This window comes from Ochotona curzoniae, unplaced genomic scaffold, assembly GCF_017591425.1.
Source record: "Ochotona curzoniae isolate NIBS_2020 unplaced genomic scaffold, NIBS_Ocur_1.0 contig_430, whole genome shotgun sequence".
Taxonomy (NCBI): Eukaryota; Metazoa; Chordata; class Mammalia; order Lagomorpha; family Ochotonidae; genus Ochotona; species Ochotona curzoniae.
This window is the reverse complement of record NW_024466219.1, coordinates 21,044,685-21,058,259: the sequence shown is the minus strand read 5'-3', so window position 1 is coordinate 21,058,259 and position 13,575 is coordinate 21,044,685. Positions and strand designations below refer to the sequence as shown.

Here is a 13,575-nt window from a genome sequence, read left to right as displayed (position 1 = left end):
GGGAGGCACAGTGAGAAAGAGCAAACAATTACCACTTCTCAGTGTGGGAGCACAAAAAACAAAATAATAGTAACTGTAAGTCCATCACACAACGGATAGGAACTACTGAATCTGCCAAATCTAGATGGTGTTTACTTCCTAGGCGAGTCACGGCAGACACCAACATCAACATCAGCGCGCCCCTCACAAAAGCTGCACCGTGGTGAGCTCACTGCACCCTCCATGAAGTCCTGACTGTCAAACACTCCTCCTCCGGAAGAGCTCAAGAACTACTAGTTGGTCTGTTATTTGACCTTTTACAAATAAAACCTAAGCCACCTTGGGCTAATCTAATTATTCTTCATTTTAAAGACCCTCTCCCTCTCTTTTCAAATCTATTCTTTATTTAACTCCATAATCTGTGATGAAAGAAAACTAGTTACCGAAATCCAAAGGCTAAAAGTACATACTTAAATCTTCATAGAAATTCAAGGATGGCTTAAAAGATGAATGAAACAAGAGATTAAGCATTTTTGTGTAAGTGATTAAAAGTACAAAAATTGCTTTAGACAACTTACTAGACAACATAAAAGATACCAAAACTGCCCTAGGCTTATTCGTTTAGATATAAGACTGAATGTTTAAAGACTACCTTGGAATTATCTAAAAGAGCTGCTAAATAAACTTTAGGAAGGCATTTGCATTATTTAATATATGAATGTCTTACTAAATTCTAAACTATCCAATATAATATCTCTAAAGCAATAAATCAAATGTGAAATTTTATCAACTCACTAATGACAGACCCAGGATCAAGGAAAGCAAATATCCAAAATTCAGTGAAATAACCTCAAATTATTCCACGCATACATTTTTTTGTGATGCTAAAGGTTGATAGCCTTCTAGAATTGAAACCCAAGAAACAGCAAGAAAATTAAAATCTCTCACCTTCCGTGCTGCACTCAGGAAAGGTATCAGTGAGGGAATCAGAGCAAACTTCTGCAGGACCAATTAACTCAGAACCATCATTAATTATTCCACCCTGAAAAGAAAAGTACAATTGCATTTCACTGTTGTTAAAATCACTTAAAGAAACAGTAGTAAGTGAGTGGTACTTCAACTGAGTATAAGCATTACAGAAACCAGAAATGGTTCGATTCAATTACCACTGAGTTGAAAAACATCAAGAAGTGTATCAATATATGCTAAACAGTTGTAACAAACATAGCACACCAATTCACAGGTTATTAACTGGAGGCATTTGTAGGAGTGGGGGAAAGAAAACTCATGGAAAACTCTATACTTCCTACAAAATCATTCTATAAACCTAACCTGCTCTAAAAAAGCCTACTACTTAAAAAGCCAATAGGAATATTTGGTCTTCATAAAATATTATTTTAGCACTTATAACTCACTGGGTGGGACACAAAGATTGGTTGCTCCTCACTAGGGTATGGAGGATTTCTCTGCACACCCCTCCTATAACCGTTCACCTAAACTGTTGACATATGTCTTGTTACAGTTATAGAGCTAGACTACCCGAAAAACAGCCAGGTTCTGCAAAATCAGGCTTCAACATATGAACTGCTAAATACTAAAATTAAAATAGACATGAGACAGCTGAATAGTAATCTATAGCCATTTTAAGGTGTATAGAACCCAGCTGTATATAAACTAATAATTGTAATGTCAATGTAGAAGTCATAGGATGTGGTTCAGAACTTGTACTCTTTTTTTTGTTGTAGTTTTCTCTCTCTCTCTTTGAACATGCTGGTTATACAATATCATTTCAACTAATTCTGGTACGTTATAAATTGGTACTGATGTAATGTCGGGGCTTTCAATTGATTGGGATGATGCTCTTTCGGCTCTACCTTCAGACCAGAGACTGTCTCCCCATGACACTGATGAACTTATCTGCACAATAAGATGCTGGACTCTATGCTTTGTAGATGCTTGCAAGAAAAAAAATCTCAACTGAATTTGATCTGTGGTATTGAAACAAGATGGAAGAATCCACCATGGGGGGAGGGGGGGAGTGGGTTTTGGGGAGGGGAGGGGGGAATCCAAGTGCCTGTAAAACTGTGTCTCATGATGCAATGTAATAAAAAAAAAAGTAAAAAAAATATATTATTTTAAATATATCAAAAGCATCAAAAAGAAAAAAAAAATCTCACCAGCTAAAGAATATTTGTTTAGTATCCTTAGTGACTAATCATTTTAATCAATGATAAATTATGGAATTCATTACGAAGTCACTAAATTGTGTTATAATATAAACAACACCTCTGGTGATCTTGGAGGCCATGCAAATTTGAGTCATTTGCATTCAATGTAGGAAAATTAAAGAAATAAAATATCATTAGTAAAGAAACACATTTTGAAAGATATTTTTTAAAGCATAAAATTCATCTCTCCACGTGCCTACCACTTTAATCTAAGACATAGTGAGGTTTGCAAATTCAAATATCAGAAAATATTTACTCTTACTCTGACTGAAACCAGAGAATGCAAGCCTCAAAAAAGTGCAGTGGTGATAAGATTTTGTGAACTCAAAGTGAACTCAATGCTGCAATCAGATTTAAGAATTTATAACACTTAAATAATTAAAAATGATTGAAACAGTGAGCCATCCCAACAACTGTGTGTCCTAAATACTACCACCAGAGCAGAAAAACCAAAGAGATATTTTAGTACAATATAAAAGATTAATGTAAAACATTTAAAACAATAAATATTTATGGAGCCAGCACTGTGGCATAGCAGGTAAAGCTGCCACCTTCCCTAGTTACCACACTTGCAAGCTAGCTCCCTGCTGATGTAACTGAAATGGCAATGGAAAGTAACGCAAGTGCCACACCCATGTGGGAGACAAGGAGGACACTCCTGGCTCCTGGCTGACCAGTCCGTGTGGGGAGAGAACCAGTGGATGGAAGATAATCACTTTCTTTCTCTGTATCTTTCTATTCCTCTCTTTCTCTGTAACTCTGTCTTTCAAATAGGCGAATAAATATTTTAAAAATAAATACCCAAAAAATTCAGACACAGCAAAAAATTCAAAAATGCCAAAATTCATGGCAAAATAAACAAATAAATATTTATTTATCGTAACTGATACAACAATTGTTTATAATGAAGCCAGAGCTGTGGCATAGCATGTAAAGCCACCATCTGACATAGCATGTAAAGCCACCATCTGACATGTCAGCATCCCATATAGGTGTCAGTTCAAGTCCCAGCTGCGCCACTTCCATTCCAACTCCCTGCTAATGCACCTGGGAATCAGAAGATGACTCAAGTGCTGGAGCTCCTGCATCCATGTCAGCATCTCAGAAGATGCTCCAGGCTCCTACTTCAGCCTTGTCTAGCTCTGGCTGTTCCAACCATCCATTTGATGAATGAACCAGCACATAAAAGATATTCTCTCTGTATGTATGTACGTATCTATACATATACATAGTATGTGTGTATATATATATGTATATAATATATGTATAATATGCATGTGTGTATATACACCCCTCCCTCCCACCTTCCCCTCTCCATCCTTCTCTCTTTCCATAAAGTTACATTTTCCAAATAAGTAAGTAAATCTTTTCCCAAAACTTTGCTAATAAGATAAAATAAAGAATTCAAAATGTGTTAGCTCATAGTCCTAGAACTCTGTTGTACAAAGTAAGTAATAAAGACCGAATCTTCAATGGAACAAAAATAAAATAAAAGGAAAAGAGGGACATAGCATAAAAATATAACACAGTGACATTTTAACTCTAGTTTAAAAACAGCTACTTTGTTAGTAGTTCCTGAAAATGTTGTAAAAAATTACGTTAATTAAAAGTTACTGCTGGGGGAAGGACTACAAAAATGGTGGGATGAGTAAATTAACAAATGCTTTTCTCATAAGGCAATGACAAAACTGCAGGAATTTGTTAAAACTGCCATTGAGGGTTCCGGAAACTGACCAAAAGAATAATGAAAATTAAAATGCAGTTGACAACAAAAAAAACACAGAACCACAGTGAGAACTACGGGAATCAGGGTCTTTCTCCAGGGGTTGTCCCACCTACTAATTATATAAAGGCAGAGTAAATTTTGAAAATCAGCAAAATCATTCGCGCAGGAAACTAACATGATTTGGAATGATAGTAATCACATACAGAGAAATGCAAGAAATCTCAAAGGAAAGTAAAATCCAGGGTAAACTTAAGAACTGCCTCAAATATAAAAACAGAGAGAGTCACCAGTATTAAAGGTGAGCTTAAAATAACACAGCGTTTAAGCACAAGTAATGGCCAAACTCTGGCCGACCAATAGGCTTAGTGCCCAGCCTTAAAAATCAAACTAAAAATAAAAACTGGGTAGAGATATTAATTATCCCATAATTCAAAGGAAACAGAATCTACAGATACAGTCAGACTAAAGTTCTTAGGACATCTGCCCTAGCAGTTGAGATGCTGGTTAAGATACCAACGACCCCTACTGAAATGTCTAGGAGCTGAATCCTGGTCACAGCTACCAGCCAATGGAGACCCTGGGATGCAACAGGATAGGGCTCAAATGGCTGGGTACCTGTCACCCCCGTGAGAAGCCTGGGTTCCCAGCTCGCAGCTCCAGCCTGATCCAATCCTACCCCCAGGTATCTGCGGGAAGAACATGGGACAGGAGCATGCACGTGCGTCACTTGCTCGTGCTCTTTCTCTCCATCTCTTGAAACTACCAGAAAAAAAAATCTAAGACATTTTAGCACACTGGAATAGGCAAAGATTTTTTGGTTATGACTTCAAAAGCAAAGGAAACAAATGCAAAAAGAGATCAATGAGGTTACATTCAACTAAAAAGCTTCCAAATAGCCAAATTACTGAACAGATCAGCCAGAGAGTGGGAGGAACGGAAATTGTTCATTTGACCAGGGTTAACATCCAGAACATAAAAAGATCTCAAACAATGGCAAAAAATAAATAAACCACCCAATTAAACAACAGATAACAGACCAACATAGGTTTTTCTCAAAAGAAGATGCACAAACTTTCACAAACCCTAAAAATAAGTGTCTCATGTCACAAAGTTCATAAACAAATGACTTCCAGCAAACTTTATAATCAGGAATCCTGAGATCCAAAAGAGGACAAGCAGCTAACTTCTACTTAAACTGTTTAGCTTATCATTTCCCTAACCCCAGACTAATTTTTTTAGCTTGGTGGCATGCAGTAATCTACATGACTGCCTTTCACTGTTTCTTTAAAAAGCCAATATTCTTCTTGCTTGACAATGCCTTTACCCATAAGCTTAGACTCCCTGACGTACAGAAACAGTGTAACAAAGAGCTAACTGCTGCAGCAATTCCATCATTACCAAGATCTGCATTGCAGCGTGAGCAGAAGCCACACTGATCATCTTAACCTGGTTTGTAAACTAAAGAAAAATAAGCAGCCGGGACAGGCACTTGGCACAGCAGTTGTCACCTGGGAGACTTGTAGCCCGCATCAGAGTGCCTGGTAAGAGTCCCAACTCCTTTACTTCCCTTCCAACTTCCTACTACTGTGCACCCTAGGAAACAGCAGATGATGGCTCAGGTGCTTGGTTCTCCAACACGCTTGTGGGAGACCTAGATGGAATTCTGCCTCTCTGCTTTAGCCTGGCACAGGTGCAGGCATCTGAGGAGTGAACCAGCTGATACATGATATCTCTCTGTCCCTCTTTCCCTCTTCATCTCTGTCGCTATACCTTGCAAATCAATAAAAATAAACATAAAAAAAAGAAAAATTGATACGATTTTAAAATGTCAATGAGAAATTGTTACACTAAAAACAGAATCTGTATCTCAGACATCATTAGAATGTAACTGTTCTTTTTTAGAAAATAATGAAATCAAAAGTAAGCAACATTTTCTCATTTTCTCATTTTGCTACAAACTTGGAAACAACGGTAATCAATAAGAATTAAAAGATTCCACAAAGACATTCAAACCTTGAAAAAATCTTCAAGTTGTTTACTGTTGTAAAGGGCAGGAATATTGGCAGAAAACTGGAGCAGGTCTTCGGCACACTGTCTTCTCTCTTCAATAACAGTTTTATCAAATCGTCCTAGGATTAAATGAGAATACATGAGGAAACAATGATCAAGGCCTGGTTATATCCAGATATTGGAAAGCCCAGCCTGGAAGGCACGCAGCAGACACGCCCACTGCCCATTTGCAGGGCTTATCAAGCAAAACTGCAAAGTCCACTCTATCTTTACCACTAGAATCAGCAGCACCAACACCAGAAAACAAGGTATCTTATCAAAGAAGAGGCAGAGGTGTCAGTGATAAATCAATACTGTTCATAACCCAGACTCCATGAGTTTAAGAAACGTACCAGTTTAGAAGCTGGTGGTTTGAAACTAAAGTTGAAAAGAGAATTTTTAAGAACTCAGTTTTCTGTCGTAATTTAATCCTGCAATTACTCATACAATTTTCCCTTTTCTACTCTTTGATTTAGAAAAGGGCTGAAGAGAGGAAATTATGAGAACATCTGTACTATCAGTGGGGTCAAAAACCTCAGCTTGAAGCAAAAGGCTTTTATGCTCCACTCCACACGTGAGGCTGTCAGTGTACGTGACAGCCCGCTTGGGAGAAAAAAGAACACATGTCCCACCAGTGGGTTCTGCTTTGTAAGGTGATCGAAAGGTGCTTTGCATAGAATTTTTAATGATATATACAATTTGAACACTGCTAAGACATTTTGAAATATCATTCTGAATTACTCTTCGATTAGATTACCGGTTGGCATGTCACATGTCATGTATCATACTGATGGCAAGAAAGGTTTTAAAAATGCAAAATCAAAAAAGTGTAACATCATCACACACTTAAATATTTTAAGTGGTTCTGCAAAATATTAACAGAAAATTGAAAAGAGACTCCTGGTTTTATAATCCAAAGTAAAATCTTAGCACTAAAGCACTAAATACACTCCACCCAACGAGTCTCAAGCTTATAGCAAAGCATCTATTTCATGATAAAGAAGGTTTGGGAGTTAGACACAGGTTCAAATATTAGCCCTATCATTCAGTAGCTGTAAAATCTCAGGAATAGTATTTGTTCTTCATTTGTGAAATGGAAGATTGGATGCCTTACTGAAGGCTACCATTTCCATGCCAGGCATATCATAATGTACTTAAGATTATCACAATGTCTTTGATTCTTCAAGTGCTATCATTGAAACAAACCTACAGAGCACACTGACGAGCCCTGTGGACTGTGATGGTGAATAATGAAAACTTGGGAAAAAACTTTCTTAAAGAAAGAACTGTCTTGGGGCCAGCACAATGTCAGAGCCCGCTAATCCTGTGCCTGCAACAGGACCATCCCACATGGGTGTCAGTTCAAATCCTAGATGTCTCTAAGAAAAGAGACTGAAGCTTTTTTCTTTTTTTAGCATCTTCAAAGACCCAAGGCCACTAAAGGGTAGCAGCAGACAAGTGGCAGTGACGAGGATTCCTAATATCTAGTATGTTGCTGTTTATTTACTATGGTACCGGCTCCCTGCTCATGGCCTGGGAAAGCAGCAGAGGATGCCTCAAGTCCTTGTGCCCCTGCACCCACAAGGGAGACCCAGAGGAGGCACCTGGCTCCTGGCTTTGAATTAACTCAGCTTGGAATACTGTAGCCATTTGGGGGAAGGATGGGTAAATCAGCAGATGGAACTCTCTCTTCTTCTCTCTGTAAAATCTGCCTTTCAAATCAAAACTTTTTCACAGAGGGGGAAGGTCTTGGGGACCCGGGCAGGCCTGAGGCCCACTCATTGCCACCACTGGGTGGGGAATGGGACTGGGAAGGGGCGCAACCTTGGACCTGGGGGTTGAAACTTCCAGCAGCCTGCTGGCTGCTGGTGGGTGGCAGGCCGGGCTGTCTCTATACTTGGATCCCTGACTCCTGTCACCACGTAAACATGGTGAGCTGTCCCTGAGTGGCAAGTGCGCCATTTGGCACCAGGCTCTGCCTACTGGCTGCCCAGCTGCAATCTCTAGGGTTTTGGTTCTTCGAATCGCTGCTTAGGTAGCTCCATGTTGAACCCACTGTGCTTCTGGGATGTGAATCAATCCTAAATATTCCCAACGACAGAGTAACTTTTCCTTAGAAGAACTTGTAATCATTGAACAATGCTGACCACTGAACACCAGTCCATGCAAAATCTAAGACTTGGGGCTTGTCTAGCAGGGTCTTATCCTATTACCTGACATGATGGTGGATCAGGAGATGGGTCACATTAGGTAGGGTCACGACATTAACCAGCAGTTGAGAGAACCATATCTGGGGGTAGATTCTGTGAGGGATGTGTGGGCCAAACCCTGTGGAAATTCTAGCCCCACTGGTTAGTTCAAGCGATGGGGTGGTGATGGACTAAGGTAGGTGTGACCAAGGAGCCTGCCATCAATCACAGGTAAAGGAACCTACAACAGTCTGGACTGGTCAAGGCAGCAGCATTCGAATGTGCGTCCTGAATAGGGTGTGGGGTGAGCCAGGCTGCAACATTCACTAGCTCATACAAGGCCAAATGGAAGGTCAGACTACGCCAGGCACTGGCCTAAAACCCAATGGCACATATGAGAACTGGGTCTGGGAGTGGATCAAGTGGAGGAACTTGGGAAACTCCCCTGGCGAGTCATAGCTCCCACTAGTGAACATATGGTCAAGACCTGGGGATCAGACAAGCTGGACAAAGTAGCTCCAATGTCTGGTCAAAGTATGAATTGGTAATGGAACGAGATGTGCCAGGCAGGACTGAGCAAACCTTAACCCACAAGTGAAACTAGAAACCAGGATGGAGCACAGATAATGCCGAGCTAGGCTCTTGCACCTACTGGTCTGCGTGAGCCAGGGACACTAAGCCACAGTGTCTAAGGCAGGGGTCGGGACAGGTGAGGGGCTTGCCAAGCTGAGTCAGAACAACCACTGGCATGCACGAGATCTATGGCTGGGAACAGGCCCGGTAGGGGAGCTAAGGGAACACCCTAACTGGGTTGAGGTTCCCACCAAGGGGCACATGGGCTGGAATGGGTGCTGTGTTCTGATCAGGATACAGTTGTAGTCTCCCTTGGCACAAGTGTGGACTGGGACTGGACACATAAAGCCAGGCCAGACTCCAATACCTTCTGGTGTTCTGGAGGACCAGGATAGATGTGGGACAGACTAGGCTAGGTCTCAACCCCTACTGAACCATGTGTGAGCCACACTGTGCAACAGTGGCACAGGCATGGATAACTGCGGTTGACATTCCTGTACAACAAAGCGAGTAGAAGCCAGGACATGCATTGCAAGTTCTTAAGTCTCATAGCTTGGGCATCAGGCTACAACTCTCTGGCTCTCTCTTCTGGGTTACTAGTGCCTGCTCCCGTCTGTCAGTCACATACCCTGAGCAAAGACAGCAGCGTGTGTAGCTGTGTTGGTTTTTCAGTTCACTTTCTACCAATACAATTTGAAGACAATTTGAAATGCCTCTTCATTTTTCACTACTTTTGTGCCTATGAGTCCAAGGCGCAATCTTTCTGCTTCTATTAACTTGGGTCTCCTGGGATATTTCTTTGGATTTGCTCCATGACGCCATACTCACGCCTACAAATTTCTTCAGGACAAACTCTTCTACCTCAGCTCTGCTGAGTTGCCTAAGGTGGATGCTTCTGTAAGACCTTGTTTGAAAACACCTGTGAAGTACAACCTTAATCTCTTTAGAGCGCATTCAATCTCACCAAATGTTTCTGAGGTCTTAAAAAGATATTAAGGGTTTATCTTCAGACTGTTTCCCTTCAAGGCCAGAATTTGATCTTGATCAGAGTTTGTTTATATATACACATATGTATGCTTGCATGCGTGTATTTGAAACGCACAGCAATAGAGAGTGGGAGAGACACAGACAAAGAGAGAACTTTCAACCACTGATTCATTCCCCCAAAACAGTCACATGGCCAAGGTACAGGTCAGGTCAAAGTCAGCAACCAGGAACTCCCCTTGCATCTCTTAGGTAGATGGCAGAGACCCAAGCTCCAGGGCCATCCTCTACTGCCTTCTGGGGTGCAGGATATTGGATTGGAATCAGAACATCTGGGACTTGAACTAGAACTCAGATGTGGGATGTTGGCATACTAAGCAGCAGCTTCACCTACTGCACCACAGTGCCAGCCCCAAAGGTCATGTCTTAAATCTGGTAGTGTCGGTTATCTGGAAAGACTGAGCATTTCAATCCTAAATTATTTTCTTAAATATTCCTTCCTCTAGTTTCTCTCCTATTACTTAGTAAGAAGCAAGAAAAAATAATACCATAACTAATTAAACCATCAGGTTGGAAATCTTAGCTAGTATATCCAGTTCACTTGGATAGCACAATAAATTTTTTTAACTTCCTTCTTTCCACTTAACAGTAGGCATTGTTGTTGAACCTTCTCTAAGTAAGAATCTTTCTTACTGTGATTTCCAGTAACATTTACTCAACTTCCTTGCCAATTCTCACTTGGGATGTTACAAAGCTCCCAATTACTTCACTTCTTATTTTTAGATTGATTTATTTGGGGTGGAACACCACACCAGTAGAAGCCACACCAGTGGTAGGTCTGAAGACTCGGGCACATGTTTGGCTCCCAGGCAGGTGAGTAGGATCCCAGGCCAATACGCTGCCCTGGCAGAAGACTGGGCTCAGGAATCCCGCTCACTTGTGGGCTTAGGGGCTATGGATTGCTCGGGGAAGGGGATATGTAGATGTCATGGGAGGGAGGGACCACTGAGGGAATATTTTACAGGTAAGGAATGACTTCTGGGGGACTTCCACCCACCAGACCACGACATGCCCAAGTGCAGATGGCAGACAAAATGGCCAACTCATTTGGGCCTGCAGAAGATGGCAAATGCCATGTCAGAAGATGGATAACAGAATGGATTGGACAACTCTCCTGGCTGAGTTTGGCAGCAAATGTCTGGGAAAATGGATGCACTACAGTGGACTCTGTCAGCCAATAGATCTTGGAAGGATTTTCTCAACCTTGGAGCAACAAAACCAACACCATCTCAGAACTATCAAGACTACTCAAGCAACACTCTCACAATATTCTTTCTCCACATTGGAGTTCCTAAGATGGCATCAAGTGGACACACCACCATCCCCAGGTTCTGATGTAGTTTGGCAGATGGGAGTGGTCTCCTCTTCCTTCATTTCTCTCTCCCTCCCTCCCCAACCCTACAACCTAGACATAGGAAAAAAGGAAACTTAAAAGTATTTGTCCTACTCACCTTCCCCCCTTAACCCTTGGCCCTTCCCATTCTAACCAATGTACCTCATGGATGTGCATCCTTGTCATCTACATTAATATCAAAATTTTTTTAAAGTTAAAACAATATCTTTTTAAAGATTTATTTATTTTTATTTGAAACACCAATTTAGAAAGAAGCAAAGATAGAGAAAATGTCTTCCAACCACTGGCTCACTCCCCAAATGGCAACAATGACCATAGCCAATCTGAAGCCAGGAGCCAGGAGTTTCTTCTATATCTCCCACATGAGTACAGGTCCAAATACTGGGGCCATCTACACAGCTTTCCCAGGCCATTAGCAGAGAGGTAAATTGGACGTGAAGTAGCCAGGACACAAACTGGTACCATATAGCATGCTGGCACCACAGGATAGTGGTAATTCTTATTGAACCACCACGCTGCCCTGTATTACTCAGTTCTTCAAGGTCCTAAGGCATTTACTAATATTCTTTTCAAAGCCTACAGCTTGTTCCAAAAGTTTCTTTCCATTTTCTGGATTTGGACGTGAAAGCACTCCACTTTCAGATAACCAAATCTATTAGCCGGTTATTATGCAACGAATTACCCTCATACCAGAGAAAAGCCTATAACAAATACTATCTCACACACTCCCTGAGCATCTCAAGTCCAAAAATTGCAGTGCAGGTGCTCTAGCTCAGTCACCCATACCTACTGTTCACATCCCCTGTCAGAGCCTGGGTTTGGGCTCTGACACTTCCACTCCCAAGTCTAGCTTCCTGCTAATGCACACCCTGTGAGGCAGCAGGCAGTGGCTCAAGGAATTGGGTTCACACCACCCATGAAGGACACCAAAACTGATTTCGGGCTTCAGCCTAGCCCAGCCTTTGCTATTGCAAGTAGGCAGCATGAACCAGCCACTTGAAGATCTCCTTTTCATCTTTCTGTCTCTCCACTTTTTAAATAAATTTTTAAAAAAAATTTTTTTAATAATATTCTAGGGGCTGGCATGGTGGTAAAGCAGCACAGTGGCAAACAAGTGAGTCCTCTGCCTGTAGGTAGGCAATCCACATGGGTATCAGTTCATGTCCCAGTTGCTCCACTTCTGATCCAGCTCTCTGTTTATGGCCTGGGAAAACAGAAGAGGATGGCCCAAGACCTTGGGTCCTTCTCCAATATGGAAGACCTGGTGGAAGTTCCTAGATCCTGGGTTCAATTCAGCTCAGCACCAGCCACTGTAATCATTTTGGGAATGAACCCCAATTGAGAAGACCTCTCCCTCTCTCTCTCTCTCCTTCTCTCTGTAAATTAAAAAACCAAACCAAAAAAAAATTTTTTTTAATTGGAAAGGCAGATTTACTGAGAGAAGGAGACAAAGATAAAGGTCCTCCATCCACTGGTTCACTCTCAAAATGGCAACAATGGTTGGAGCTGAGCCAATCCGAAGCCAGGAGCCAGGAGCTTCTTCAGGGTCACCCAAGCAAGCACACAGTCCCAAGGTTTTAGGCCATCCTTGGAAAGGATGCTTTCCAAGGCTATAAGCAGGGAGCTGGATGGGAAGTGGAACAGCCAGGACACAAACCGGCCCCTAGATGGAATCCTGACACTTGCAAGGAGAGGATAGCCAATTGAGTTATTGTAACAGACCCATAAATCTGCCTTTCAAATAAAAATAAATCTTTAAAAAAATAAACATACTTCATTTTTGGCTCAAAATCTTGCTGAAATCTATGAACACTCTGAAGACCTCTCGTACACAACACACGGGTGGAGCACAATGTGAACGATTAACCGTATAACTGTGCTTACTTCTGAGTAGTTGTCGTAATTATTTTTCTGTGCTTTTTCCCATATTTTCCACTATCTTCTCTAGATCAAATGTATAACTAAATGCTATCAAGCACATATATTTTGCATTTGGTCAGCCTCAGAAACATCAGCAATCTAACAATTAGCACTTGATCAACAACTGTATCAAGAACATAAAGAAACAACTTCAAGTGTCTGCTAAATGATATAAACCTTATTAGGTAATATTTACTTACTTCATAGTGAAGGTAGTTTGCCAAGAGTTGAAGATACACACACAATTAGCTAATCATCACCTTTTTAAAATCACAATTTCAAAATAATCACTTACCAAACACTATTCCTTTTGCAAATGGAGGAAATAACTCTGAATGTCGAAATAAGTTTTTATGAATTTGCAACAGCTCTTTGTGCAGTTTCTTAAAATCACTGTATCTCTTCCAAACAATTATCTGAAAAGAAAAAAAAAAGATTAAGCATATATATCATAAAAAACTATCCTGACAATCAAATAATCTTCACTAACGTATTCAAAACTGTCAAAAGCAA

The 13,575-nt window shown here is 40.9% G+C and overlaps 1 protein-coding gene across 7 annotated transcripts in view; it reads right to left on the bottom strand.

The window, feature by feature from the left end:
• Positions 1–13,575, bottom strand: part of RPS6KC1 (ribosomal protein S6 kinase C1) — a 133,567-nt gene that overhangs the window by 107,912 nt on the left and 12,080 nt on the right. For all 7 annotated transcript variants that reach the window (XM_040985656.1, XM_040985660.1, XM_040985662.1 and 4 more), the window contains 3 exons: positions 13,358–13,478; positions 5,947–6,062; positions 928–1,021 (listed from right to left, as the gene is read on the bottom strand). In XM_040985656.1, the coding sequence (XP_040841590.1) occupies positions 928–1,021; positions 5,947–6,062; positions 13,358–13,478 (331 nt within the window). The remainder of the gene's footprint in view (positions 1–927; positions 1,022–5,946; positions 6,063–13,357; positions 13,479–13,575) is intronic.